Source organism: Molothrus aeneus, chromosome 7 (assembly GCF_037042795.1).
Source record: "Molothrus aeneus isolate 106 chromosome 7, BPBGC_Maene_1.0, whole genome shotgun sequence".
NCBI classification, from domain to species: Eukaryota; Metazoa; Chordata; class Aves; order Passeriformes; family Icteridae; genus Molothrus; species Molothrus aeneus.
In genome coordinates this window covers 12886104-12913535 of record NC_089652.1, presented here as the reverse complement: position 1 = coordinate 12913535, position 27432 = coordinate 12886104, and the positions used below count along the sequence as shown (strand labels likewise).

Here is a 27432-nt window from a genome sequence, read left to right as displayed (position 1 = left end):
GGTATGATTCCCTAAAAATGTTAAGTTCTTACATCTGGCAAATTCTTTGCATTTTCCTGAGTGAGAAAAAATATAGCTCCACTCCCATATGTTTCTGCCTCTGACTCAGCAGTGTCTGTAGGAGTACACCCGAGTCTGAGCAGTATCCAAGTGAAGTAAGTGAAAGGTAATGATGTATTTGTATCAGGTTACCTCAAAATAGAGGCAGTTGTGTTTTTCTTCTTGTCAGTGATTTTACAAATTATGTTTGAGCCTGCAGAAATTCTGCATTAGATTATTTTGTGAAGTAGGTCAGGTGTTGGGCTCAGGCAGTTCAGGGGGTTTTATATTACACTGAAACATTTGGGTCATCTGACTGGGGTCTAGAAAAGACATAGTTCTTTCACCAATACAAGTACTGAACTAAGGAGATTTTGCAATAACCTAATTTATGCTCACTGTCTCTTCTTTGCAGGTATCTATGCCAGCAGCTCATGCAACATCTTCTGCCCCCACGGTGACCTTAGTTCAGCTGCCCAACGGGCAGACGGTTCAAGTGCATGGAGTGATTCAGGCTGCCCAGCCATCAGTTATTCAGTCTCCACAGGTCCAGACAGTTCAGGTACTGACTGAAGAAATTCCTAAAATGTAAATTGGGCCTTTGAAATAGGCCTGTCGTTGCACTGTATTTGTGTCCTGGGTTGTGTTTTTGCAAATTTGTACAGTATTTGCTACTCTGACTTTTTTTCTCTTCTGGCTTAACCACTTTTCATTTTCAAACATTGCCGAGTTTCATTTCCCTCTAGAATTTGTTTGGTGAGTTTAGCAGCTTTATGGTTTTTCCTACAGTATTACTCTGTTTTTTCTCTATACAGTATTTCCATATATTTTTATTGAGTAAGAGTTCATACTATTCTCAAGTGAACAAAAGGATGATATTTATTTTTTAATATTGTATTTTCATAATTAATGAGACCAGTATCCTAGAATGAGATTCTTTACTCAGTAAGAAATATTTGCATTGGTTTACAAAAAAGGTCTCTGTATGTTATGGTTTTTAAAATAAACCTATCAGTCCTTACTTAGAAATGGTTTTAAAATGTGCAGGTTGAGTGTTGTGTGCTTTGTGAAGCCTTAGCATTTTCTCTTCTCTGAAGCAAGACAGGGAATGCAATATGGTGAGGTAGCCTGAAGATAGGAGACAAGTAGTCTGAAATCTGTACAACTTCTAACTTGCTTTTTATCCACTTGAAGTTCAGTGTTACTGAATGCAGAAATTCTTTGGTGTACAGCAGCTACACCACAGGACAAGGACTGTACATTATTCATTTGCTGTTAAAACAATTAGCTCAAAAAATTTTTCATTTCAAAAAGTAGGTATTGTGACTTTTTGATGGAGATATTCAACTGGGTATTATTTTTAAAAATAAGGTATGTGTAATTTAAAACTAGACCATTCTGATAATAATCTTTATTTTTTCCTTCTCAGCTTCAGTGCTGAGTTTGTAGCAGGCTCTACCATCCTCAGCCATTGCAGTCAAAAGTTTAGAGTTTTAATCTATCAGAGGTGAGCAGTTTTGAGATAAGTGCACAAGTTGCTACCCTGGAGGTAGAAGATAAGAGACTGACAATGAAGCCATTCTTGGAATTCACCTGGTTCAATGCAGATCCATCATGTTTTGATATTCAGAGCCCAGTAGTTCACAGTCAGCCTTGGACTTACTCAGGCCCTCTATCTGACAATTGTGAGATGTGGGTGCCAGAAAGATTTTTGAGCCTTTAAGAATCTTCTCTAGAGTGCATAAATTGTCAGGATGTGAGCTCTTTTTCTCACATAAGCATCATTAGCTTTTACATATTTTGTCATGCACATTTCGAATTTAAATTATCCAAATTATTTTAATATTATTTTATTTTAGCTTTCCTGCATAAACATTCTGCTTTTTTAGCACAGATACTCAGAATTGCAGCACTACATTATTTTTTAATATCTTCATGTATGACATTTTCCTGGCAATTTCCCCCATAAAAGGCAGTTTCTCTTTAACATATCTACCTCATTATTTATAAATTGATGTTTTTTCACTATTATATTCTTTGTTTCCAAACGTTTCTGCTACCTTAATTTCGTTTACTTATTCTCTCCCTAAATTTTACTAAAAAAAAAAAATCTTTGTTTCCTTGCAATGGATGAGAACAAAACATCACGGAAGGCAAAAAACTGTATGGTATTAATGTTTAGGTTTTCTTATTGGAGTATTGAAATTGTAAAGACCATTCTGATGGGTAGATCACTGACTGTGGTCCTTCTTTGTGGATCTGTTACTAAGCAGTAACTTTCTGTTTGTTGTCTAGATAGAGCACTTGCATTGTAGTGTTTTTCACAGGATATCAACATTTCCTTAAAATGAAGGCATTGGAAGTGTCTTGTTATATTTAATTGCTGTTCTTATTTACAGATCTCCACTATAGCAGAAAGTGAAGATTCACAGGAATCAGTAGACAGTGTCACAGACTCACAGAAACGAAGAGAAATCCTGTCCAGACGACCCTCCTACAGGTATGGAGCTTAAAGCAGAATCATTTCTTGATGGATAGGTGTGTTGACATGGAGATACAAACAGTGGGATTATATTTTTATTATTTTTAGATTTACCATTTAACTGAAATCTCTCTTCTATCATGTCTTGCAATTGGAATATGGAATGTATCTGTGGAATAGGATGCAAAGAGATAAGCAGGAGAAGGAAGAAACCTCAACAGTTACACTCAATTAAGACAGAAGTGAGCTGAGAATATGCTAATTTCCACATTTCAGAAAATTGAGGTATCATTGTGATAGATGCCTTAGAAATAGCTTTAATGAATACTTAATATACAAAATACACTGAAGCTTTGCAAAAAGGGACTTCTGTGTAATCTGTAGTCTGCAAAAAATCAGCTCTGCTGGTTTTCATTATTTCTGAAATGCTAGCAGCAATCAAACTTAATTCCTTTCTCCCATGAGACTTAAGGAAGCTGTGATGTTCCATAGCTCAGAGAGAATTTCTGCTTGAGCAAAATAGTTTGTGTTTAAAGTTAAGTCAGTATATGAGTTGAATATAGTGAAAGGTATCTAGTGTCTCTTTTTCATGGCAAATACCTCTGGCAAAACCAGCTGAGGTTCTCCTTCACGTGGTGTGTCATGTTACTTTATTCATTAAGCCTTTGTACAGCTTTTTGTGTTTGTACTAAATCCCACTTTTATTTTTAAAATACGCTAAATAGCATTAAGGAACAGCTCTGGGGTTCAGTAGGCTTTAAATGACCCGTGAGTTCCTGCTGCTTTAGAAAATTCAGATGCTCCTTTTTCCTTTATGAGCATAGTCTTGGAAATAGAAGCTGGGCTGTGGGCCTGAGCATATCTCTACCATGGTACTTTTTTAGCACTTGGGAGATTGTCTGCCTTGTCCAGCAGCCTTCAAGGCTGTTCTGCCAAAGATAGTGAAAATCATTGCTGAAGATCCCTAGCCATAATAGATCTGGAAGAATATTTTTATTTGTGAGGAGCAGTGTTAACTCCAAGGCTGCCACAGATTCCCTTCAGTCTGCTTCTGCAGCAAGACACTTGATTTTACTATATATGGCAGAGTGGCTGTATATGGTCAGAAAACAGAGCTAAGTAAACAAGCAGCAAAACTGAGAAGAGGGTGCTTGTGCATGCTGACTTCTCATTGAGATGGACTCTCTTGCATGCACTGGTGCCACAACACAGCCTCTGTCTTCAAACCAGATCATGGTGACACAGCAACTTTTGTTAGCTGTAAAACTTGTATATGCAGCTCAGACTCCAGGCTGGTGGTGGTTGGGTCAGAAAGGCTGAGCCAGACCACTGCTGTCTTTAGAGACTTCCCAGCTGGCATTACTCAACCTGCTGTAAATGGCCCAAAACAAGATAGGGGCAGATATGTCCACAGAATTGAAAGCTGTACCTCTTCCACAAAAACTCCTCTGTGATTCTGCCACTCAAGTACATCATGTATTCAGTTCATAGCTCCTGTATTTGTAAAGCTGCCACCTTATCCTTTACTTAAATCCATTTTTATGATGGCAAAGGTAGGTTTTAACCACGATGTAATAATGACATGAGGTTGAAAGTGATTTTTTTTTTATCTCCTTGGATTTTGTTCATCATCCCAGCTTTCTCCATATTTTTTTCATCTGTTTCATTCACTAGTTTCTGATCTAACACCTAGACTGCAAACTCTTTGGATGGGAATTTTTTATTTGTCCAAGTGGTTCTTCATACAGTGTTGCCCAGTGCTGGGGTTTCTTGCATGCACACAAAGTCAAAACAGCAACAGCAAAGCTCTGTTTGTCAGGCTGCTGAGCAGAATGACTGCTCTCCCCCCCAGATAGCTTCATGCAGGTGTTCTGGCCCACACAGCCTTAGGAGGCTCGTCTAAGAGAGTAGTGTTGTCTTGGAACTTGGGGTCTACAGCTGTGTTTGCTTTGCCACTGAGTTCCTTTGCCAGTCCACCGGAAAACATAGGAGGAGAATTACAAAAAATATTGCCCTTTACCTAAGGGCATTTACTGCATTTTGCTGTGACATAATAGAATATGCCAGCAGTGAAAGGAGCCTAACAGTCCTCTGAGGAAGGACAGTGTTTGATCTCAGTGATGCAAATTGCAGTGACTGCTGTAGTCAGTCTACAGTCATGTTCAGTGGGACCTGTAGCAGTGATGTTTTAAAAGTTTTGACTTTGGATAATTAGCTCATGGAAATAATGAAACAATCTGTTCTTTCCTTTACCCATGAACTTCCTCAGGCAGGGCACCTGTGAACATAACTGTGAGACTGTTCTCAAACACTGGGTATTGTCTCCCAGGCAGGTGTTAAATTATGAACTGCTGGCTCTCTGCAAGTATTCTGCTAACTCCCTTGATTCTCAGCTCTCTGGCTGAGGTGTTTATAGTCTTTGAAATGGAGCAGTTCCTCCAGTGTAAGTGAGGAGACAGGTTCTGACTTTTTTTTTCCAAATATTTATATGGCTAAAAGCAAGAGACAAATAAAAATGGGTGAGAGAAACATGGTCTGAAGAAGAAGGAAAGGTTGTAATAGCTGTATCATAGGTTTTGACAAACACAGCTGTTCTGTGCTCGCTCCCCTGCCCATCAGTGCTTGGCATTTTGAACAATCCTCTCCAATAAGAGTTTGAAGATAGTGTGTGGTTTTCATTTTCCACTCATATTTTCCTTGCTGGCTTGCTGCACTTCACAGTTTTCCCCAGCATTGTGTATCAGATAGACTATTTTTCTCCCCCAATTTTTATTAAAATCTCTACAACACACTGTCTTTGCCAGAAAAATTTTGAATGACTTGTCCTCAGACGCCCCAGGAGTGCCAAGGATCGAAGAAGAAAAGTCTGAAGAGGAAACAGCAGCACCTGCCATCGCCACTGTTACGGTGCCAACTCCCATTTACCAAACCAGCAGTGGGCAGTACAGTATGTAGTCTGAATTTCTCAGTGGTGCTAGTAAGTGGGGATGAGAAGATGAAGAACTATTATTTCTGTAACTGTTGTTTGGACTAGGGCAAGGCAGGAGGTGAAAAAAAGAATTTTATTTTGACTGTTAACCAGGCCTTTTGTACACATTTCTATTGTAAGTATTTGAAAGTCTCAATTAACATTCTGGGACTGGTTGCCACTTGGTGCAGCTCATGCATCCTGAGGCAAAACAGGAACTAACCCTAATGCTATTATAAACTTCTTCACTTCAGGAACTAGATGGAGGAATTCAGAAGTTTATTTTTTTTCTTGGCAGATCATTAACATTTGTTCACAAAGCTGTAACCTCATCATTAGAAAAAAAGCATTATGGTCTGCAATTACATTTTTAGAAAAAAACGGTTGTTGACAAGCTTAATATATGTCATAAGTATATATTTCAGTGTTAGATTTTATAGATACAGTGTTTTGACTTGAAGAATGATTGAGGATATGGCCTTAAAGATAAGACACATGCTGGCTCACACTAACCATACAGTAGGAGACATACAACACATAAAAAAGGGAGAAAGAGCTACTTGTTTATATCTGTCTGTTAAAATCTCTTTAAAATTTTGTATCTCTGTTTACTCCTTAACCCCTTTGCTTTGTACCCTGCTTAATTTTATTGAAATGGATGTGGTTAATTCTGATTCCTGTTATAACTGTACAATAAGTGCATGTGCAGACACTTGAGGTTTTGGTGTGTCTGTATATAGGAACACAGTGGACTTCTGTGACTCAAAAGGGCTGATGGCCCAGTTTACCTGCATGACAGGATTGAGGGAAAGAAAGGAAAAAAAACCAGCAAAGTTAAGACTGCCTGCACCAAACTGTACCTTTATGAATGATAAAACAGCTAGTAAGGGTCTGAGGAAGTTGTAGAGAAGGGGAGACACAATCAGAAGGAAAAAAAAGCCAAATCAAAAAGAAAGTGAAACACAGGATGGATAGCACTAGCAGCAGAGGAGACTGAAGGGCATAAAGCACAGAAGATGAGAGTAATTTCAGATTAGAAGAAAAACTAAAGACTGAGAAAAATACCTAAACCAACCAAGAAGAAAATCTTAACAAATTAAAAAGTATTCCCTGGGAGTGGATTGTAGCTCTTCCATGTAATTATGTTTTATTAGAGAAACTAGTCTGTATTTTAGCTGTGGGTTTTGGCCCTCACAAACATTTGAAAACTTACCTTTCAAAGGATGATTTCTTTCATGTACATTGAAGCCATGTGTCAGATTTGGGGGTGTGTAAGGGTTCAAAGGATTTAGCTTAGATCAGTATTCTTCCATACCTAGGTTTAATAATGTAAGTTAATGAGTGAATAGTGTCTTAAATGCTGGGTTGATTTTTTTGGTCTGCAGTTGCCATCACCCAAGGAGGAGCAATCCAGTTGTCTAACAATGGCACAGATGGAGTACAGGGTCTCCAGACGTTGACAATGACCAATGCAGCTGCAACCCAACCTGGCACCACCATTTTACAATATGCACAGACCACAGATGGACAGCAGATACTTGTACCCAGCAACCAGGTTGTTGTACAAGGTGAGAAACCTCACAGCCACTCACTTTGTGTAACATTTTCTCTGTGCAGATATAAGTTGCCAGCTTGACTCCTTCAAATGTGTCAGGAAACAGAATTAACAGCTTTGGCACAGATAAGTCCATAAAATTACTGAAATTCTGGACAAAGCTGTTTGTCATATTTTTGGAGCCTTTCCCTTTAGATTGGTAAACTGTGGATATTTGAGGTTTAATATATTTATTTTTGCTTTTCCATGCTGTATTTCCTGAATTTTGTCCACACAATTTTTTTAATATGTTCTGCAAAAACTAATATCACTTTAGAGTTCTGAGTTCTTCCATATATGCAACAATAGGAAGTTTAAAGCAAGCATTAAAGACAGGAGAGAAGGATGTTTCATTCTTTCTAAAGGGACACTTTAATTTATTAGTAAATTTTCCCTTTTTTCAATTGTAAATCATAATTTCTTCCTACTGTGACTTTTGTAAGTAGTCACTGAGTGAGTGACTCAATCAGTGAGTCTTGGACTCATAGAACAATTTAGGAGAGTGTCTTAAGTGATCATTTGGTCTAGCCCTCAACTTGGCAGAGCTACTTTTGCTTAGAGTAAGTTGTGGGGACCTATTTTATCAAAATACACACTTTGGTTTATTACAAAATTTTTATTGAAAATAGCAGAAGTGTACCCCTGCTTCTATTACTGTTAAGTAGTTGATTTGAAAGTTATCCAGTGAAGAGTTTACCAGGCATCAGTAAAAATGCATAGCAGAGAGGAGTACTGTTGTTGCACTGATCTTTGGGTTTTTGTGTTCTTAAGGTCATATGATTTCTTTAGGTGGTATTGTGGTTTTTTATGAGCTCAGGCAAAATTAACACACTCCTAAGATTAAAATTAATAAAGTAAAAGAAAGCCAGGACCTTGCTCATTCTAGAGAAGCAATAGAGTGCACTGTCCATCTCTTGTGGGAGTAAATGCTACATTTTTACACCTTTTTTTCTATGTTAGATACTTACACATGCAGTTCCTCCTTTTCCAGGCAGATGTTTGGCGCATAGCTAGAAATAGTGACCCTGTCCTTCTCTAGAAATGCTAGAATTGCCCAAAAACCAGAGCAGTACAAAAAAATATAATAAGGGAGAAAGAAGCACAGCTAAACTGCAAGACAAATCAAGTTACCAAGCACAAGTGAAGACTTCTCCAGCAGGAATGGCCAAAACCTTGCATATATGAATAAAGGGAGCCTGAGGTGGCAGTGGTGACCCAGATGATGGCTGTCCCTGCTGAGCTGTGGCCCGGGCTGCACGCTTAGAGAGATGGCTGGGTCACAGAGAGATGGCTGGGTCACTGTGTCAGGGAGAGGACAGGTAGGAGAGATGAGCAGGTGCTCCCCACAGCACGTGTCACTAGACTGATGTCCCGTTGCCTGTGTCCCTGCAGCTGCCTCAGGAGACGTGCAGACCTACCAGATCCGCACGGCCCCGACCAGCACCATTGCTCCAGGAGTGGTCATGGCGTCCTCGCCAGCGCTGCCCACCCAGCCGGCAGAGGAGGCTGCGCGCAAGAGGGAAGTGCGTCTGATGAAGAACAGGCACGTACCTTCACATCTCTGCCGCTGCCCAGGCAGCTCTGCACTGGCCCAGAGTGTCGAGTGCTGAGGGTGCTCATCTTTCTTAGCCATACTATGAAATGCTTTATGAAGAATTTGCCTTTATTTAAAAATGCAAAGCAGAAATGCACATCTACTAATGCTGTGTGTTGCGACCGTGAACCTTAAGTGAAGCGTCAGACTTGTTCTGTGAGGTGTGTGAATTTGGTTGTTGCCGTAAGGAGAAAAGCACTTGGTGAGATACTGCATGTATGACTGCAGATATATTCTTGCAAACACCAAGATATTCTTACAAACACCAAGATGCTTTTTTTGAGTTACTACATTCATGTGGTTACTTTGCTGGATTCTCTCCCTTGGCCTTGCTGCTGGCCCACGTGTGCTCCTCGTGAGTACTCTCTTGATTGTCTCACTTGTTCTTTTAGCCGCTTTGGGTTTTCTCCTCCAGGGGCTGAAAGGCTCAAGCAAAGGCTAAATGAGCAGCTATTCCCTTTGATTGAAGTCCTGTGGAGCCAGTAGTGGCAGCAGAGGGGCTAAAGAAAGGTAAAGACTTGATCCTGTAGGATCCAGTGTAAGCTTAGAGATGGGAGTGGGTGAAAGCAGCAAAGGAAGGGAGCTGTAGGGAGAAGTTGAGCTCCTGAAGTCTGTTGCTGTGGGAATGGGAAGGGGTGGGCCTGAACTTGGCCTATCACACCAAGCTTGAACTCTTACCCATGGGCCACAGATTGAAACCTGTGTGTTCTACTGTGACACTGAGAACCCAGTGCTTCCCACCCTTCTGAGCAGGGGAAGCCCCCTGAAAACTTTGTTAACTTCATCTGTCAGTCTGAAAAAACTGATGTTGTGCAGGTTCATTTCTCTTCTGTAGGTTGCTGTGCTGTGAACATAATGGAAACTTACTTGAGCAGACCCAGTGCTTATACAAGGGGCTTTAATGAAATAAATAATGCTGAACAGCAGAGGTCACTTTTTTAAAAGGTTTTTGTACAGAATGTCACCCATCTCCCTTTTTATATAGTTTTCTCGTACCAGTGAATAGTGGATATCACTCTTTCAGGCTCTGCATTTGAAAAAAAAATTAATTAGAATCACAGAATACCCTCATTTAGTTATCAGTCTTATTCCAGTAAAAGAAAGCTTTTGTGTTTGTGAAAGCCAAGAAAAACAATGGGGAATTACCCCACTTGAGTTAAATTGACAGCTTTTGCAACAGTATCATGATGCATGTGGTGCTTTTAGCCCGTCTGCTTAATAGATATTTGCAAATCTAAGCTCCATAGCAAAGTAGGGAAAAAGGATAGCGAGGCAGATGGTAAGGTGGTACTTACTGGAGGATTATAGTGTAAATATTCATAGATATTATTGTGCAAATTTTCTGTATAAATTTTACATCTTTAAAGCTGTGTTGTAATTCAGTAAAATTCTGGCTGTTCGTAATAAACAACTAGCACACACAGACTTGAGGTGGCTTAATATACATGGCCTAAAGGGGAAAAAAATCACAGAAAGAAAATGTTGTGATTCAAGGAGACTTGTTAGTAGTTTGCACTGGGAGGCATTTCCTGATCCCTTAGTACTTAATCTTTTGCTAACGGCCCAAAATTACTTAAATTCTAAATGTTACACATGGTTTACTGAAGCACTGCAGGCATGTGAAATTGTATTTGTGGGAGTGACAAATGGATTCCTGAGTCCTTTCAGGGCTTACAGGCTATGTTTTCTTCATCCTGTCTCATTTGTGGAGCTGAATTTCAGAAATTACTTTTAGAGGCTTCTTATCAGTTAGGTCCTGGAATGCATTCTGTTTTTACAGCTCCTAATTATCTAATAAGAGGAGGAACTGGGTTCTGATTTGTCTTCTCATTTCCCAGAACACTGACTGTCTCACCAGTCTGTGCAGTGTTTGCAATGAAGGGGCACACAGACTCTTCTTTTTGGAGCTGTTCTGCTTTGCACCTAAAGGTTCAGGGCAAATAAGTGTTTATTTCCCTGTGTCTGCAGAGTGCTGCTTGGACAAGGGGCACTGCAGGAGCAGAGCCCTCTGCCTGGGCTCCCATCTGCCCATGGCATTTAGCCTTGTGCTTGCTTTGCATGTTGGTGCCATTATATTGCTGTGCAGGGTAGTTCCTGCCTTGCTGTTCCTGCTTCAGGATGCTCAGCAGCACATTAATACCTTCTGGTATTTTTCACTGGTGGTCTTGGTATGTTACCAAGTTACCTACAGGCAGCTCACTCTTTACAAGCAAGACTTAGAAGTTTGATTGTCTTGAGATCTGTTTTTGGCATAGCTGACAGGGACTAAAGAATGACATGGTTTTTTGTTTTTTATTTTTATTTGAGTCATTAATAGTATCATTGCAGTGATGCAGACATCATTATTAAAATGAAAGCATTGCTCAAGAGCAAATACGTGATTGCTCTAAATACAGCACATTTTAACACTAGTTGATCCATCTTGTTGGACTGCTCAAAGGGAAAGGTTAAAGACTGTAAAAAGAATAAAAGATTATAATACAGTCAAATTATTGCAGCAGCATTTTACTCAGCCTAAAGGCTCCAATATGAATCCTGCAAGCAAAATTTTATCCCTGATTACGAGCCTATGCTCACAATAATAATAATAATAATTTTACTGGTTCTTACTGGGATCTGTATGTTGAAATGATGCGTGGATCTTGAGTGTGTGTGATTTGTGAGGAGCAGTTGCTATGAACTCAGTGTTTTTTCCTCACTTGCATTTCTTAGCAATACCTCCATGTTCTGAAAATGGCAGTACTAGTAAAGGTTTGCCTGAAAGCAGTTAGGTAGCCCGTGTCTGCAAATGATTGTTCTGGATTTGAATGGCCTTTTTTGCTTTGCAGAGAGGCAGCACGTGAATGTCGCAGGAAGAAAAAGGAGTATGTGAAATGTCTAGAAAATCGAGTGGCTGTGCTTGAAAACCAAAACAAGACACTGATTGAGGAGTTGAAAGCACTTAAGGACCTTTACTGCCACAAATCAGATTAATTCTGGATTCTCATTTTCACTTGTCCAGGTGGGATAGAGACTGGTTCTGGTTATACCCAGAAAGACAAAGTAAACTTTTTATTTTCTAAACATTTCTTTTTTTCTATGCGCAAAACTGCCTGAAGCAACTACAGAATATACTTCATCTGTGCTTTGCATCAAACTGTGAATGTTCAAGTACTTGCCTCCACTTCTCCCCTTACAAGATGAATTTCATCATCAGTCTCAGCGTGAAGAAGAAGAACAGGCTTCTCTCGTCTCCCGATCCTCTTCAAGGAGTAGCAGTGGTCACTTGGGAAGTTACTGTGGGGAGGGTCCTTTTGTAAAGATGTTGAGAATTTGTGCTGAGCTCTTTCCATTGCCTTAGAGACAGAGCCACTCCAGCCTCTTGGTCCAGAGAGCAGTGGGCCACATAGGTGGAGCATGCATGGTGCAATGAAGAAGCGGTGGTTGCCACACTGGTTTGACACGTTCCTGCTGAGCTGTACCAATACATGGCTGAGCAGCACGCCAGACCAAGGGCACCTCACTGCCACGTTCTTGGTGTGGAGAGAACAGACCTTCTTCAGACTAGCCCAGGAGGGCCTTTGATCTGCAATCTGTATTAAGCCCTCCTGGACTAGTAAAACCTTCTCCATACTTGAGAAACAAATGCATTGAAATGAGCTTCACTGGTCAGTTGTTGATTCTCATAGCTTATGTGTGCAAGTGCGTTCAGCGTTCTGAATGCACAGAAAACAGCCACCAACTTCACAGGATATAGGTTGGGAAATTATATTTGGATGGGAAAGAAAATTTTTTAGAAAGATGCAATTGTGATGTTCTGTAAACAGTCACATAGTAAACAAGGGTAACACATTAAATCACTACCTATTTGTATGCAGAACAACTAAGCAGTTGAAGCATAGCCAACTCCACTTAAGTTACTCCCTGAAGACAGTATGGTCTGTGTCCCAAGTCCTCTCAAGCAATGAGGTTGTTTTTATTTCCCTACCACTGTCTTATGCAATGGAAATTATTGTGCTCAGTAGGAATATCAGCCTGGTTTGCTAAATTCTTTTTTGAACTTTGAGGCTGCCTTCTATACATAAATTAAATTTCAGTACAACTACTAGGACAACCTCAAATATTCAAGAGGACTTCAAACACGAATATTCCAACTCTTGCTTTGAAAGGGAAAATACTGATTATTTGAACCTGGCCAGATTAGCTAAACTCTTAATTTATTTGGGATATTTTTTCATGGAAAGGGTCAGATTTACTGAGTAATCTATTCCTGCAACTAAAATTACTTGCGTGCCTCAGATGTTTGCAAGATCAGGTTTTTTCCTGTGCACTGAGGAACTGTGGTCTTTCCCAGATTTATGGTGTTAAAAAAGGTAGTTCATATTTAAGAAAAACTCTGTACTAAGCATTAGGACTTTAAAAGAATCATGCTCAAAAAGAACCAAAAAAGATCATCAAGAAGTTGTCAAAATGAATTTGTCCAAAAGAATCATGTGTGGTTTGTGTACTGGCCCTCTGAAGCCAGTCTCTCACTGCATTAACTCGGGTCATTTGATGGAGTAAGTTTACTTTGTGCTTCTGGTCAAACTTTTATGTATAGAAATGTATGGATGAGGCTCTGGTCTATACCAATGCCTTGCCTAGCAGAGTATTAGCTAATATTTTTTCCCATTCACTCTATATCTTTTTAAGATAAATTTCACACACAGGCTTCTAAAAGGTTGCACAGTCAGTGTGATGTTATAAGGAAAATACTTGGAAGACTCTGGGCAGTTGAGTCTCAAACACCTAAGCAGTATTAAAAGTTCTAGATTTCTCATTTGAGGGGCATTCAGTTTCCAAGAGACATAATTTAAAAGGAGCAGGGTTAAACTTACAGCATTATTATTATATCTAGAGTTATCAGGAATTTCAAATTACACTTGTATTTCAAGAAAAAAACGTAAGCATCAGAAATAATGAAATAATTCACTTTCACAAGTTTTGTGGGTGTTTATAAATGGTCTATTTTTATCTGCCATAGAGGGTTGATTTTTTTGTTTTTATTTAATGGGAGATGAATCTATTAGTTTAGCAGTGCAAATTTAAAGAAGACCCTAAGTTCTCAGCAGTGCTTTTATAAAAACTGATTCTTAAAATCAGCGAATACAAATACATAAAACGGTTACATTTTCCACAACGAGTTCAGAAGTAGAAATGTTGTAATACAGGAGTCATTCTTGTAAAGTATGAAGCTCATGGTGGCCTCATTTGCAGTTACATGGAATGGTTCCTGCAGCTTTGAGGAACACAGAAAAAGCTGTATATGCCCACATAAAGGCTGTTCTGTTTGCAAAAACTGTGAGATTTTGCTCTGAGAGCTGTGTCTAGTGGGTAATGAACACTGTTCAGAGCTTGCTGGTAATCACTGGGCACAAATTCTGGGGGCTGAATGGGCATGGGAGCCTAAAACAGTGCCCAGGTGGGCTTCTCCTAACACACAGTTTGTGCAAACTTGTGTGGCAGTGAGAGGAGAACTGTGTTACCCGTTTGTCTGTGTGTGGTCTGCAAGTGGCCTGTCGTGGTTTTAGCCTAGGCTTCATTAGCAAATAAAGTTCCACTGAGAAAAGGAATGTTATTCAAAGTACATAGGGGTCTGCAAGAATCTTTATTTTTATTTATGCTGCACTGAGGATTATGGGACACAAATTTATTTAATGAAAATTATAGATTACAATAATAAAAAATGTATTAGACCAAGTACAGGGCTGGCTAGGCTACCCATACATGCTTTACTATTCATATTGACCCAAAAAGGGAAAGAATATGACACAGGAATCCATTCCTATGTTATTTACCAAGTAGTGAGGTTGGGGTGATAAGCTTCTATAAACTAAGGCCATTTGGAAGTAGGATGGAAATGATGCTGACAAGGGGGAGGTAGGATTAGTTTTATATCTCACGGTTGTGAGTTTTCAAGAACTGATAGACTCTTTTACCTGAAGAGGGGGTTAGAAAGGGCTAGATCCGTTACGTTCATAATAAACAAGAATTGGTTTGAAATATAATTTTTGTAATGTCATTATTTTGCAAAACAACAGCACCAATCAGGCAGTTAAGATATTGTCAAAGGTGCTCTTTTAATTTAGATATTCTTGGAAAATACATATGTATAATATATGTACATATATATATATACACACAGTATATAATCTACAGCTCTGAGAGCTTTTAAGTCAGGAATGCTGAGTATTATAGTATATGGAGGTCAGAAAAAGAATTTTTACTTTTCTGTGTGTCTGGGTGTGTGTGGATGTGCGTGTGTGTGTGTGAAAGCTTCCCCTCACCCCAGTAGCTCTGGGCTGCGTTATTCTAGCTCTTAATTACTGATTTGTTTTGTGCTGTCTCTCAGTTACCCATTTTCAAGAATTTTATTTCATCTTTCGTGGCTTTTGTGAAGTTTGTTTTTTATTGATGAAGATTTTTGAAATTACGTAAACAGTTTGTTTTACAACCACCACCACCCAGAGTAATTCACTTCTGTGCTTTTTTTCTCTTTGGCAGCTATATATCAAAGGCAAAACATTTGGAAAGGTTGTTAAGGTGTTATTTTCTAAAGGAACCACTGGTAAGACTTCTGTTTTCCTCCTGGGGTAGTGGTGATGCATTCTTCCTTAGGCAGCAATTTCACCAGCACTGGGTAGTTGCCGGCACCGTTGCTTGTATTTGAAAGCACAATTTTAGGCTGTTGTGCTCATCAGGACTGCTCAGACACTGTAGTTCTGGCTAGCCTGGAGCTGGCATTTGCATTGGAGATCACTGTCTTCTCTGGTACTTGTACATTGGTCAGAAAATTGGTGGGGTGTTTGGAATCATTAAGAGGCTCAGGAAAAAAAAAAAAAAGATTTAATAAGGAAAAACAGCCCTGATAGTTTCTGACCTAAATTTGTACCACAGGTTGCTTTATTTAAATCTGGGCTTCCAGTAAACTGCAGCAGCAACTAGTCATCTGTTAGTGGAAACTGGCACCTGCTTTTTTATTTTGTTTTTTTTCATTTATGGCAGACAGTGCTTTTTGTGGTTTAAAGACAAATCCACCTATCAAAGCAAGTTCGATATCAGTGGTTGCAAATCTATGATAGTTCATAGAGGATTTAATTGATTTTCTAAGACCTTGTTTTTATTGTAATTTTTTTACCCTGAAGCCTAGTTAGTGATGTAACATTTGCCAATGATCCAACCAAAAGGTCACGTATTTATTTTTGTTACATTATGTTCTTTGTAAATGTTTAATTAAAATGTGCACTTTTAAAGAAAAAAACAACAAACAAAACACAGAGAAAGAAAAATTAGGGTAAATTTGGTTTGCCTGAGAAGATTACTGGCATAATTGTTGTGATCCTGCTGCCTGCACACAATTCACTCCTCCACAGCAGTTGGCTCCTTGGCTAATTGAAGTTGCAGATCAGCACCTGGTGCCCAGCAGGCATTGCTGCTGAAGGGCAGGAGAGCTGAGGGGCAGGAATCAAACGTGTGGTGTCTGGAGCAGTATGTAGAGGATGGATGTGAAATTATTTTTAGAGTAGAACTAGTTCAGTGATCCCATGTGGGAAAGGGATGTTAATTTGGAAGGAAAGCTGAACTATTTTTCAGCCACTTTATTCCCCTTTTCTTAATTTGAGATTTGTCTGCGGATTTTACAAGCTGCATTCCAAGAAAATTAATCAAAAGGCTTTCCAGTAATTTGACACCAGGAAGTAAAGGTACATTGACAATGTGTCACCTTGCTTGAAAAGAAAAGCACAGCACAACCACCTTTCTTTAGCAGGAATGATCATAATTTAACCCTGAAGTCTGTCATTATGAGCAGGTTTTAAAAAGCATACAGTACATCGATGGTTCTCTGTTGTCTGCCTGGGAACTCATTTTTCTGAGCTGTGCAATTTGCTAGCTGATTTTACAAAAGCCTGAATGTATCCTGAAGCTCAGTTGGTCTGGAAGGAGCCAGACTGGTGAAGAGAGGGTGCTGAAATCCACCTTCTGTGTGCTTGTGGCAGGTTCAGGTCTGTGGATAGATAGAATTAAGTGTGTGAATCTTTGGGGAAAAGGGACCAGATCCAGGTGGTGTAAAGAGGGTTTGCATTTCAAGTGTTTTGCCTTGGAATGTGTTTTTAAAATGTATTTAAGCTGTGGTCTGCAGAGAGATGTGCTCGGGCTAGTTGGGATAGCACAAATTGAAGGGAGTGACTTCTTTGCTTTCTGGCCCTGCAGTGCAGGTTTGTGACTTGCTCTGTGCTGAGTTCGGGGCTGCTTTCAGCAGGAGGGGCAGGAGCAGGCAGCTGTCCTGGGGAGCTGTGTGCTGGCAGGGAAAGGGCCAGGGGCAGGCTGGAATGACCCATGGCTGGCACACTCCATAAGCTGAGCATTCACTGCACTCAGGACTCTAGCAGTTCACTCGGCCTCAGCTGCATATTCCTCTAAATTAGGGGATAGCTGAGTGAGAGCATGGGGATGGCAGGCCTTGAGCCAGTTGCTTATCTGGAAATGGCCACTCTTAACAACTGAGGATGTTTGGGTGCTCTCCACAAGTTGTGTTTTTATCCAGGTGCCACTCCATTTTTTGTGTGTTGAATTACATTTATTTATATTAAAAGCTTAATTTTAAAACGTTCTACAACTTCAAGTTTAAATGAGATTTATAACTGTGCTGCTTATAATGGACTTGTTGGGATGGGAACAGGACAAGAAGAGGTGCTAGTTGGCAGCCAGCCCCTCCACAGACTTTTTCCACAGATTGGTTGTTCACTTCAGAAATTAGCTGTTTCTACTCTGGATTTATAATTTGAAATTGTTTTGAGACAATGTTTTTCAGGGAAGCTTCCAGAGCGAGGGTATTATTCTCCCTTTGTAGTGTAAGCTGGAAAGAGAAAGTTCACCTCATCTGCATTTCTGATTCTTCACCCAAACCATGTCAGCACAGAACAGGGTATTTGAGCTTGACTCCCACATACTTGTGGAAGTTAAAAAGACTAAATGAAAATCCATCATCGGGGGAAAATAAAGGCTTTTTTACATCTCCCCAAAAATCTAGAAACATCCCTGTTGTGTTTTTTTTTTTTTTTTTTTCTTTTTTTTTGTGCTTTATCTGTGTTTAAAAGGAATTGTACTGGGTTATAATGCATTTTATTAACACTATGTACATATTAGCTGCTTTGTGTTTCAGAATGGTAGTAATTGCTTTGTATATTAAAGTGATTCTTGTGAATTTGTGAATTATTGTCATAAAGAAGTGCTTTTTCTTACTGTAACCTTTGTGGTATAAACTGTCATAACTCCCTTTTTACACAAACATTTATGTGCAGTCACATAAACATGCTTTAAAAAACTCTACAAAGTCTCTTTTTTGAGCAGGGTGTTCCATTTACTCTAATTTAATTTAGTGGCAAATGGCAGCTAGAAGAATATGGGAAAAGGTGTATTTTGAGCAGTCTATGGTATCATCTCAATCTGTTCCCTGCCCTAAGTATTCATAAAGTATTCTCCCCAAAGAGAAGGCTGTTTTTAATCTTAATTGGATTAGACTAGTTAGAGGTTAAGTCCTGAAAAGCAAAGTTTCTCTTCCTCCTGATATTTTTAAACCGGTTTTCCAGTACTCATTCTGGTGGCAGTTCTGTTGTTTAACAATGTTTGAAAAGCTTATGCCTTTCACAGTTTAAATATGCTGCATGTCTCACTTTTAGGCATTCCTGTAAACCATGTACTACTGGTCTTGAGAACAGAACAGAAACAGAAGGCAGCAAACACTGCAAGGATCACAGCCCTATTATGTAATCTGCTAGGCTGGATCCAAACACTGGGATGGAAGCCAGGAGAACAAATTCAGCACTGAGGTAAACACACCTCCAATGAAATCAAGGGGAAGCAGTAAGGTCAGCTCATTACAGCTGGGATTTTCTAGTTTTTATAATGCCATTCACGTTCTTGCTCAGAAAAATCTACAGTAATGTGAGAGAATCCCAAACAGGGTTAGTCCCTGAGATAAAAATGCACTTTGGCTTGAATTTTGCACTGAAAAGAACTGGGTAACACAGATCCCTGTGTAGTCAGCTATGTATCTTAATATCAGTCAAACATTACCTTGGCTGCAATGACATTTCAGAAAAGCTTGTTCTCTTGCACATGTTTCAGGGATGGTTTCTCAGTGTCACAGCATGGTTGTGTCTTACTTGGTTGCTCCCCTGTGGCTTGGACCCACTCCCTAGAGCGAGTGAATTTCTCAGGAGACTCTTTGTGCATTGCCCCACTACTCAGGGATGCATGCCAAACACATCCTTCCACAAATGAGCTCAGATCACCTGTTACAAAACAGGATCAGTGCAATGGAACCACCCAAAGGAGTGGGATTCTCTAGTGCTGGGATGAACAGGGTGACCGAAAGTGCTTGGGCAGGGTGTTGGTATAATTGCCAAACAGCTGCTGGCAACAGCTGTTGTCATGCATCATCTCATAGTAGAGCAGGAGCTCCGGTGGGACCCGTGGGCTGGGAGTTTGCAGGTGTCCCTGCCGAGGGCTGCTCCCTATGCTCCTCACCAGCCCTTACACTCTGCTGCTTGTCCTGCACGCCTGGCCTGATTCACTTGCAGCCTGACTCACTGCTGACCTCTCCCTGAAGGTAAGTGGGTGGGAACACACAGCACTTGTGAAGCCAGCCTGGGACAACAGAAGGCAGCACTCCCTGCCTGGTGCACGTGGGTGTCAGCACTGCCCGGGAGGATGGACTGGGCTTTCAGCTGAGCTACATTCTCACTGCTGATGCCTGCCCCTAAACACTGTAGCTTTAAATGCAGCCACAGCTGACATGCACATGGCTGTGGCCTAACTGCAGTATTCCTGGCTCTGGTCTCCTAAGTCTAACAGGACATGTGCCCCAGTGGCAGTCAGAGGAGAAGGTATCCCCTTAAGGGATGCCACTTGCTGGGCTGGCGAGGGGCCACCAAGAGCTCTGCAGGTCAGGGGCAAGGCACTCACCTGAGCTGCCAGTGCCATCTCGTGCTTTTCCCCAGTTATTTATGGGCAGTAGCATCACTGCAGCCTTCAAACACACTCCCTTGGGTGTGCATGAAGCTGCTGTGTAACAGCAGCACAGAGAAAGGAGCCAAGCCCAGTCTCCACTGGCACGTCCCTGCTCTGGCAGGATGGCTGTGGGCTGTAACACCAGCAATGGGGTATCTGACACTGAAAACTTAACAATTAGATGGAATTAAACTGCACTGGTTTAAAAGTACAAAACTGTTTCTATCGCCAAAGCAAGGCCTGGGGCAAAACCCCCTTCTTAGAAGTGTGCATGTTGCTGCACCAGCCTTTATTCTGTGCTTTATTCTGTGCTATTTAAGCAGAATTTTTAGCATGTTCCTGCTATGGCAACAGTGCAAGCTGCTATGGCTGTCAGTGCTGCAAGCTCCAGCCTCTTGCAAGGGCCCAGCACTGCCAGGCTTTTCCCACAGGAAAGTTCCCCTGGGCACTCATGAGCCCAGGCACCAGCACACTGCTTTCTGCCAGCTCCGGCCCAAGGGGAGCCTGAGCCACACATGAGCCTAATGGCTACTCCCAGGTGAGTCTGGAGACAAGGATAGACCAGTGGGAAAGGAAAAGGAAGAGGAGAGGTGAGAACTTACAGCCACACTTCCAAAACTAGAGCCAGAGAGAGGGGGGAGAGCTCATAATTCTTTTCAACCACTGCTCACCCCGCTGAGAGGACAGAAGGAGCTACACCTGACACATGAGAGCTCATCTCATGATCTGTTTTCAATTAAAGGTGCTGTCTTCCTTCCCCCAAAGTGACTCCAACTCCAGTTTCAGGCTGCGAATTCCCAGCCAGCTGCCTAAGCACTGTTTTAGTGACACCATGTGGCTTCTGAGGATACTGTTACAGCAAGTGTTCCAGAGCAGCAACTCCCAGACGGGTCCCAAGGCAAGCAAGGAACTTCGCTGAAAACATGCAAGAGATGTGCCAGGGATGAAACACAAACCTTAATGACAAATGTGTCATTTCTACATTACAGTCAGCACAGCACTTCTGGACCACCGACCAGGAAGTATGATGGAAGCTAAAGTGACAAAAACTTCCAAAATGCCCATGGCCCAAAGCTGCTTTGTTCTGCTAAGCCGTTTGCTGTTGCCAGTGCCAAATACCTACATATGCTCAAAGTCTGAGCCTGACCTGAGGCTTTTTGAGTTTAAGTTTAAAGCAAAAAAAGTTCCACATCCACACACAAAAAAAGGGTCCTAAAGCAATTCCTGCGTTTAGAGGTGTAGCTGTCTTCTGTTAGCCATTGTTTTCATCAATTTCATTCTTCCACCACTAGAAAGAGAAGGAAGTCTGCTGCTGGTGTGAGATGGATTCCCAGATCTTGTGGGATAAACACACAGATGTGTTTTACAAGCTCAAGGCATGAAATCTGTTACTTGGAGCAGCGTCTTAACTACCACTGTGCACTGAAAGCACTCTGAAACCTAGACACTGCCCCAAGGTCCCAAGTAATTCAAGAGTAAGTACTTCCCCTGCTGCAAAGACTTTACAGAGCACCCTCCTGCCCTAAGTAACAGCCCTCAGAGACAGAGAGAGCACAAACAAAGGCACAAAGTAGAACATTACCTAGTGGTACTTTGAGAGTCAAAGGCTGATTTGATATTTTAAGAACAGCTTGAGTTTCCTTGTTGCACTTTCCCAGCAGCACATGTGCACATGTATCTCCTCCAAGGAGCCTTGATCTGTATGAAGCAGACTTGTTAGGGACAACTCAGAAACCACAACTGCTTCAGTACTGCAGGTGTAGCCCACTCATTTGCACATCAGGTTAAAATAACACTGATTTTTAAGCTGGCTTACTTGGCAACCCCTGTTCCCAAGGCCCCTCCAGATTTTGTTCTTTGTTTCACTGTGCCTCCTCAACGCAGCAGTGACAGCAAAAGAACAACTTTATAGCATCTGCCTTTGGTTCTTTTTGCCTTTTAAGTGGTTTCTTTTACCACAACTTCTAAGATGCAGAAGTCCTGAAGAGTTAAAGCATTTAGAGCTGGAGCATTAGCTTTTATTTCATCCTACTTTTATTTCATCCTACTCTCCTACTTTTCTAGAGTTAAGGAAGCGATAAAGGGAAAAAAACCAATTGTAATCTCTTTAAGTTTCCCCCAGAAGTTAAATGTCGTTTGATTTCAGACAAAAGACCTTTTGATATAACAATTTTGATGTTGGATATGACTCTATTCAGATATGAAGCAGAGATTCAATATGCAGAACAGAAGTACAATCCTTGCTGTATCAGACCCAGTGATCAGACAAGACCATCAGAACAAGAAGCCAGTGAAATAACACAACTGCAACTTCATGCTTAGGAACAAGTGTATTGAGTAGAAACAAAGGGGAGAATTGAACAGCATCAGTGGCTTATTAACAAAGCAGAGAGTCACAAGTCATCCTTGCGACTACCCCTCTGTGCTTTGTAGATATGAACATCCTTGCTGGAATCATAGTGGACCTCAGACACAGAGAAACGCTCTCTCAGCATCCTCAAGAACTTGAGGTCGCGCTCATAGCGGATGCGGCAGGAGAGGAGAATCACTGTCTGCTCCGAGCACAGGTGCTCCAGCGTCTGCAGCAGTTCTGCAAATGTTTCTTCCAGATAAACGATGTCTGCACCCAGGATTAAGTCAAATGCTCCTGGAGAGAAGTTATCCAGGTCTTTTCCCCACGTCAGCTCCTTCACCACTGCTCTGGGACGGAGTTCAGGGGGTAAGTTCGCCTGCACGTTTGACTCCAGGAGCTCCAGTGCAGCTGCTCTGTCTGTGATGGTAACTCGGGCACCTAAGGGGACAGGAGGGCATGGCTCACACTCACAATCCACATCCCTCAATGCAGCATGTGGAATACAATGCTTAACTCCAGCAGGCTCCTTAGGTCCTGTTAAACATTAACAGCTCCCCTGAGCTGCCTGATTAAAAACAAACAAATAAAAGAACAAAATAAGCTAAACCCCCCTGTCTAGAGACATCCTACCCTTCATCAGTCACTTAAGAATATAAAGTGTATTCTATGTGAAGATTAAGTTGGGTAGGGAAAAAAACATATTTTCTGGTGCTTTTTCTTAATGCATGAAAGTCAAGGAGTTACTTTTGGCCTTTCTATATGCGACAAAAGAATAAATTACAGGGGGTGTTACAATTAACCTGCTCCAATTCCATATTTTTCTGCAGGAGAGAGGCAGCTAGAGAGCGTCTTTCATAGGTCAGACAAAAGTTATGCCTGTATGATTTTTCATGGCATGACTGTTTTGTCAAACTGTTTTCTTTCTATGATTTCAATAGGCACCTTTCACAGCCACTAGAGCTTTGAATTACAAAGATAACCTGGGAAAGATTGCACAAATTTAACATAGTACCCAGTTCCTGCTTCATCCACAGACAGATCAGCAGCAAATCACTTCATTTCTCCATGCCCTGTGTGCAAGACAGGCTAATGAAAGGCTTATGCAAGCTCGGAGAGTGGTTTCTGCCTGTAGCTTTATCTGCATGGGAGGAAGGGGGAAGAGGGGAAGCACAGCTCTTGTCCCTGGGGAGAATAGCTGCAGAGCTGAATGCTGCTGAGCTGCCTGCCATGGCAACAGGCGGCAGCCTCAACAGGCTCCCGCCACAAAGTAAACTGCAGGGGCACCATCGCTACAACAAATACCCAGCAGGCTCTGAATCTAACAAGGAAGGAAGATGACTCAGTGAACCATCGCAGCTCACACGTGCAGCTTTGGTGCTCACTTCTACACCAGGCATGTACATGTAAAAGAGCTAGTTTTACTACAGTTGGGATTCGCTTCAAAAGAGACAACAAAAAAGCCCTTACCTAGTAACGTGACCACTATTCCCAGCAATCCAGTTCCAGCTCCCAGCTCAATCACAGACCGATCCCTGAGATCAATGCCTTCCATCTCCAGATAAGCACACAGAATAACAGCCTAAGCCAAGAGAGAAGGGGGATTAGGCACAGGGTTTCTGGTTTAACCTGAGAGAGAAGGTTATGTGAAGGGTCAGGTGCTTCAGGTCTGCAGCAAACTTTGTTCAGCACTTCTCCACCTCCTGGGTGCACCCGTAGTCTTTTCATGCTTTATGGAAGTTTTTTAATAGAGTTTTATGGAAGACTCCTACTGGCAAAAGGAAAAAAGAGCCACAGAGGTTACAGCTTGGATGTGGTAACTGCTCCATGAATCCCCAAACATAACAGGAGGTAGAAAGAGTTGTATTTGGAAAGGAAAAGTTGTATTGGAAAGGATACAATTATTGTATCTGGAAAAAATTTCCTCAAAGGAAGTTTGAGGGGTTGTCAAATACTAGCAAATGAACCCAGTAATGCAAAAGTCCAGAATAAGGTTTCATAGTAGCTTGTATGATATTTCAAAAGGTTTCTGCACAACACTGGTATGCCATCAGAAAGGACACAGGGAAAGTAAACTAATGACACTTCTAGCTGGTTGTATACAGCATGTTATATGTTATATAGATCTTGAGAAGGACCTCCCCCACAGCAAGTTCTGTCAAAGCTGGTGTCCAGAAAGATCAGCAACCCTGTACACCAATTCATTTGGGAAGTGTGCTAAAAATGCTACACTTCTGCTTTTAAACTAGAGGTAAAAGTGCAATCTGTGTGTCGACTGAAATCCACCCCGATGGGAAGCCCTTGGATTCCTGCAGTGATGCTGTGAGTGACTGTGCTGTGGCCTTGGATCCACCACAAACCCCTCTGTTTTGGACGGTTCTTATCCCCAAGATAAAGTCTATCGGCAGCCCTGCTTGAGGCTACAAGCAGTGGGATCTATACTGTGCTCTGAAAGGTGCCAAGCTAACATCACCAGCCACTGTAAAGAAAGAGGTGAGAGTTATCCGGGATATTTCCTGTATTGGGCACTGGCTATGCAGGGTTTGGGTGGTGCATCTCTCTTGCATTCCTGCAGGATCTCTTATGGGGGAAGAGGGAAAAGTAAAGCACAGTTTAACATGTTCTATCCTAACATTAAAAAAATAAATAAATAAAAGAGCCTTCCCTTTATAATTCTACGGTAAATAATTTTCTACGGTGAATCTGAAAGCTCGGCAAGAGCCACGGGAAGCCACCGAGTGCGGAAAGGCTGCGCTTGCCATGAACACCTACCGCGTCCCAGACCACGGCCGCCACCCCCAGGCGCCGCCAGTCCTGCTGGAGGCGGATGGTGCGGCTGGCGAAGTGGAAGGTGGCCCAAGGGCTGTGCAGCTGCCGCGCTGTCCAGCCGCCTCCCTCCTCGTAGGGCACCAAGGCCATCCCGCCGCCGGCTCAGCGCGGCCCCAAGCCCGGGCTCTGCGCGGCCCCGGCCGCCGGGCAGGCCCTGCCCGAGCTCCGCGCCGCGGGCAGGAGAGCCCCGGGGCCGCCGCGGGGACAGGCCCGGCCCCCCGGCCCGGCCCGCCTGCTCCGCCCGCGCCGCGGCCCCGCGGCTGCCTCTGCGCAGCGCCCGAGTGGGAGCGGCTGCGCTCAGCCGCCGAGGCAGGGCGGTCACTGCTCGGGTACGCGGGGCTGGGCTGGGCTGGAAGGGCCCCGGAGCGGTGCTGCCCCCCGGCCGCGGCGGGAGCGGGGGGCCAAGGCGGCGGGGAGGCTGTGCCGCGGCCGGCGGCGCGGGGAGGGCCCCGGGGCGGCCCGAGGGGAGCAGCGCCGCGCTGCCTGCTGCAGGAGGCCGGGCCCGCAGGGGCTCTTCGCCTGCTCACGGCCGCTGCCACGCGGAAAGGTCCGGGGAGAAAGGCCCCACGGCCGCGGGACATTGTCAGCTGTCCCTGCAGCCTCCCTGCGGTTCCAGCCTTGGGCTTTTGCTTCGGGGGGTTGTAAGGCAGTGCCCGGGAAAGGCATTTGTGCAGCGCAGCGAGCCCCGTCCTCCATTGCCGGCACGGTATCTCCGCAAGGGCTCATCCCAGCCTGGAAGCGCCCCCTCAGTCGCTGGGTACCCAGCGCAGGCACAGCAGTTCTGATCTCAGTCGAGCTCCGACCAAGGCAGCAGAGCCAGGGCTGCTCTCGGCTGGCCGTGTGGCAGAAACGCTCCCCGGCGCTGTTTGTGCAGCAGTGTTTCTTCACCTTTGGCTCCATTTAATCTCTTGTTTGGCAAAACAACACAGTGCTCCTCTCCTGTGCTACTTGAACTAGCTCCAAAGACTGCTAAAGGCCATGGGAGGGCCGGGGAAGTGTCCTGGCAGCTCTCATGCTCTGGCTGCCTGGAGGCACTGCTGCAGGAGCCCCACAGAAAGGCACAGTGCCTGCAGCCACCTCCTGAGCCCCGAGAGGAGCACGGGGCAGCACAGGCAGGGGACACATCTCCTCTCCCCCATCTCCAGTGGCTCCTGAACCCCGAGAGGAGCAGGGGACACATCTTCCCTGCCCCATCTCCAGTGGCTCCTGAACCCCGAGAGGAGCAGGGGACACATCTTCCCTGCCCCATCTCCAGTGGCTCCTGAACCCCGAGAGGAGCAGGGGACACATCTCCTCTCCCCCATCTCCAGTGGCTCCTGAACCCCGAGAGGAGCAGGGGACACATCTTCCCTGCCCCATCTCCAGTGGCTCCTGAACCCCGAGAGGAGCAGGGGACACATCTTCCCTGCCCCATCTCCAGTGGCTCTGTGCCCTGACAGCTCCCGGTGACACCACTGATAAGGCAAGGCCGGCCCCTCGAAGGTCGGGACCATAACCAGCTCCAGGAAACATCCTCTCTCTTTCCCGCAGGGACCAGCAATCTGTCTGGCAGTCAAAGGCAAATGTGATTACATCTAAAAGTGTCAATTTCAACAGAGTGGCTCAAGATTCGTGAAAACCTCTATGGAGGATCATTACAGGTTGCACAGGGGTAACAGTGAGTAAAGCTTGTTTTTAGGGTTCTGCTCCTGTAGGAGAATGGAACCCAAAATTTCACTTGCCCCAAACCAGTCCATACTTGTCTTATGGCAACTCAGACTTCTTCCTATAAACATGCCAGAACAGGTGTGATGATTCAGTTTTCTGTCGTTTTATGTCCTAAAGTGCTGGTCCCTTGCCACTATTCCTGCTTTTGAGAGTTTGAAATTGCTTGTGCTATTATCTCGATTATTTTTTTAATTTTTTATATAGGCAGTGTGGGAAAAAAAGCAATGAGAGTCATTACATTTGAAACAAGAACTCTGAATGACTTTTTGTGTCACCTACATTCTGCCTAAACTACATCAGCAGGCAAATAGAGGGAAACTCCCAAATGGCAGAAAGCTTCAACCTCCACCTCCTGCACCATATGCCAGCCCTGGGATCTCCAACCAGAATATGGAGGAGTGTGGCAGGGCTCCAGTGCTCCCAGCTGCCTCCTTTCTGTCCCCATATGAGTTTTCTTCACCTGCAGTATTTCATAAGAGCAAGTGTCTAGCTGAATAGCAACTAGAGTAAAAAAAGGCTGCCTGTGAAAATGTATTGTTCCCAAAGATGACAATGCAGTGAGTGCTTTTATCCCAATAATGTGATTTTATTAGTCAGATATCCCTGAATATCTCAGGATTGCAGCAGTTCTCTACCAATCCTGCCCTGCTTCCCAGAAATATTTCCCCTTCTTCCCTGACAAAGTTGCTCTGGCACTGACTTCCATGAGCCTTAGACAGAAGATGAGAAATTACTTTCCAGATCATAACTGGGTAGTGAAGCTGTTAAGAAAGAAGCAAGTCCACTAGAAGTTCAGTAAGGGCCCTGATTCCCCATATTCATTCTGAGCCTATGTTTA

General features: G+C 43.0%; 2 protein-coding genes across 2 annotated transcripts in view; one reads left to right on the top strand and one right to left on the bottom strand.

Moving 5' to 3' along the window:
* CREB1 (cAMP responsive element binding protein 1) overlaps nt 1-18029 on the top strand; it is a 39950-nt gene extending 21921 nt beyond the window's left edge. Inside the window, exons 3-8 of the mRNA XM_066553141.1 lie at nt 455-601; nt 2439-2539; nt 5326-5468; nt 6875-7057; nt 8476-8626; nt 11506-18029. Of these exons, the coding sequence (XP_066409238.1) occupies nt 455-601; nt 2439-2539; nt 5326-5468; nt 6875-7057; nt 8476-8626; nt 11506-11650 (870 nt within the window). The 3' untranslated portion in view covers nt 11651-18029. The remainder of the gene's footprint in view (nt 1-454; nt 602-2438; nt 2540-5325; nt 5469-6874; nt 7058-8475; nt 8627-11505) is intronic.
* Nucleotides 18030-22019: 3990 nt separating this feature from the next.
* METTL21A (methyltransferase 21A, HSPA lysine) lies at nt 22020-25082 on the bottom strand. The gene is made up of 3 exons (XM_066553521.1): nt 24831-25082; nt 23529-23640; nt 22020-22499 (listed from the first exon to the last, which is right to left on the bottom strand). The coding sequence occupies exons 1-3, from the start codon at nt 24975-24977 to the stop codon at nt 22102-22104; spliced, it is 657 nt and encodes a 218-aa protein (XP_066409618.1). The 5' UTR covers nt 24978-25082; the 3' UTR covers nt 22020-22101.
* Nucleotides 25083-27432: the final 2350 nt, after the last annotated feature.

Coding starts and splice junctions, on each gene's coding strand:
- METTL21A (XM_066553521.1), bottom strand. CDS start 24,977: ATGGCCTTGGTGCCCTACGAGGAGGGAGGCGGCTGGACAGCGCGGCAG. Junction 23,641..24,830: donor CGGCCGTGGTCTGGGACGCG/GTAGGTGTTCAT, acceptor CTCTTGGCTTAG/GCTGTTATTCTGTGTGCTTA. Junction 22,500..23,528: donor AATAGTGGTCACGTTACTAG/GTAAGGGCTTTT, acceptor CTGTCCCCTTAG/GTGCCCGAGTTACCATCACA.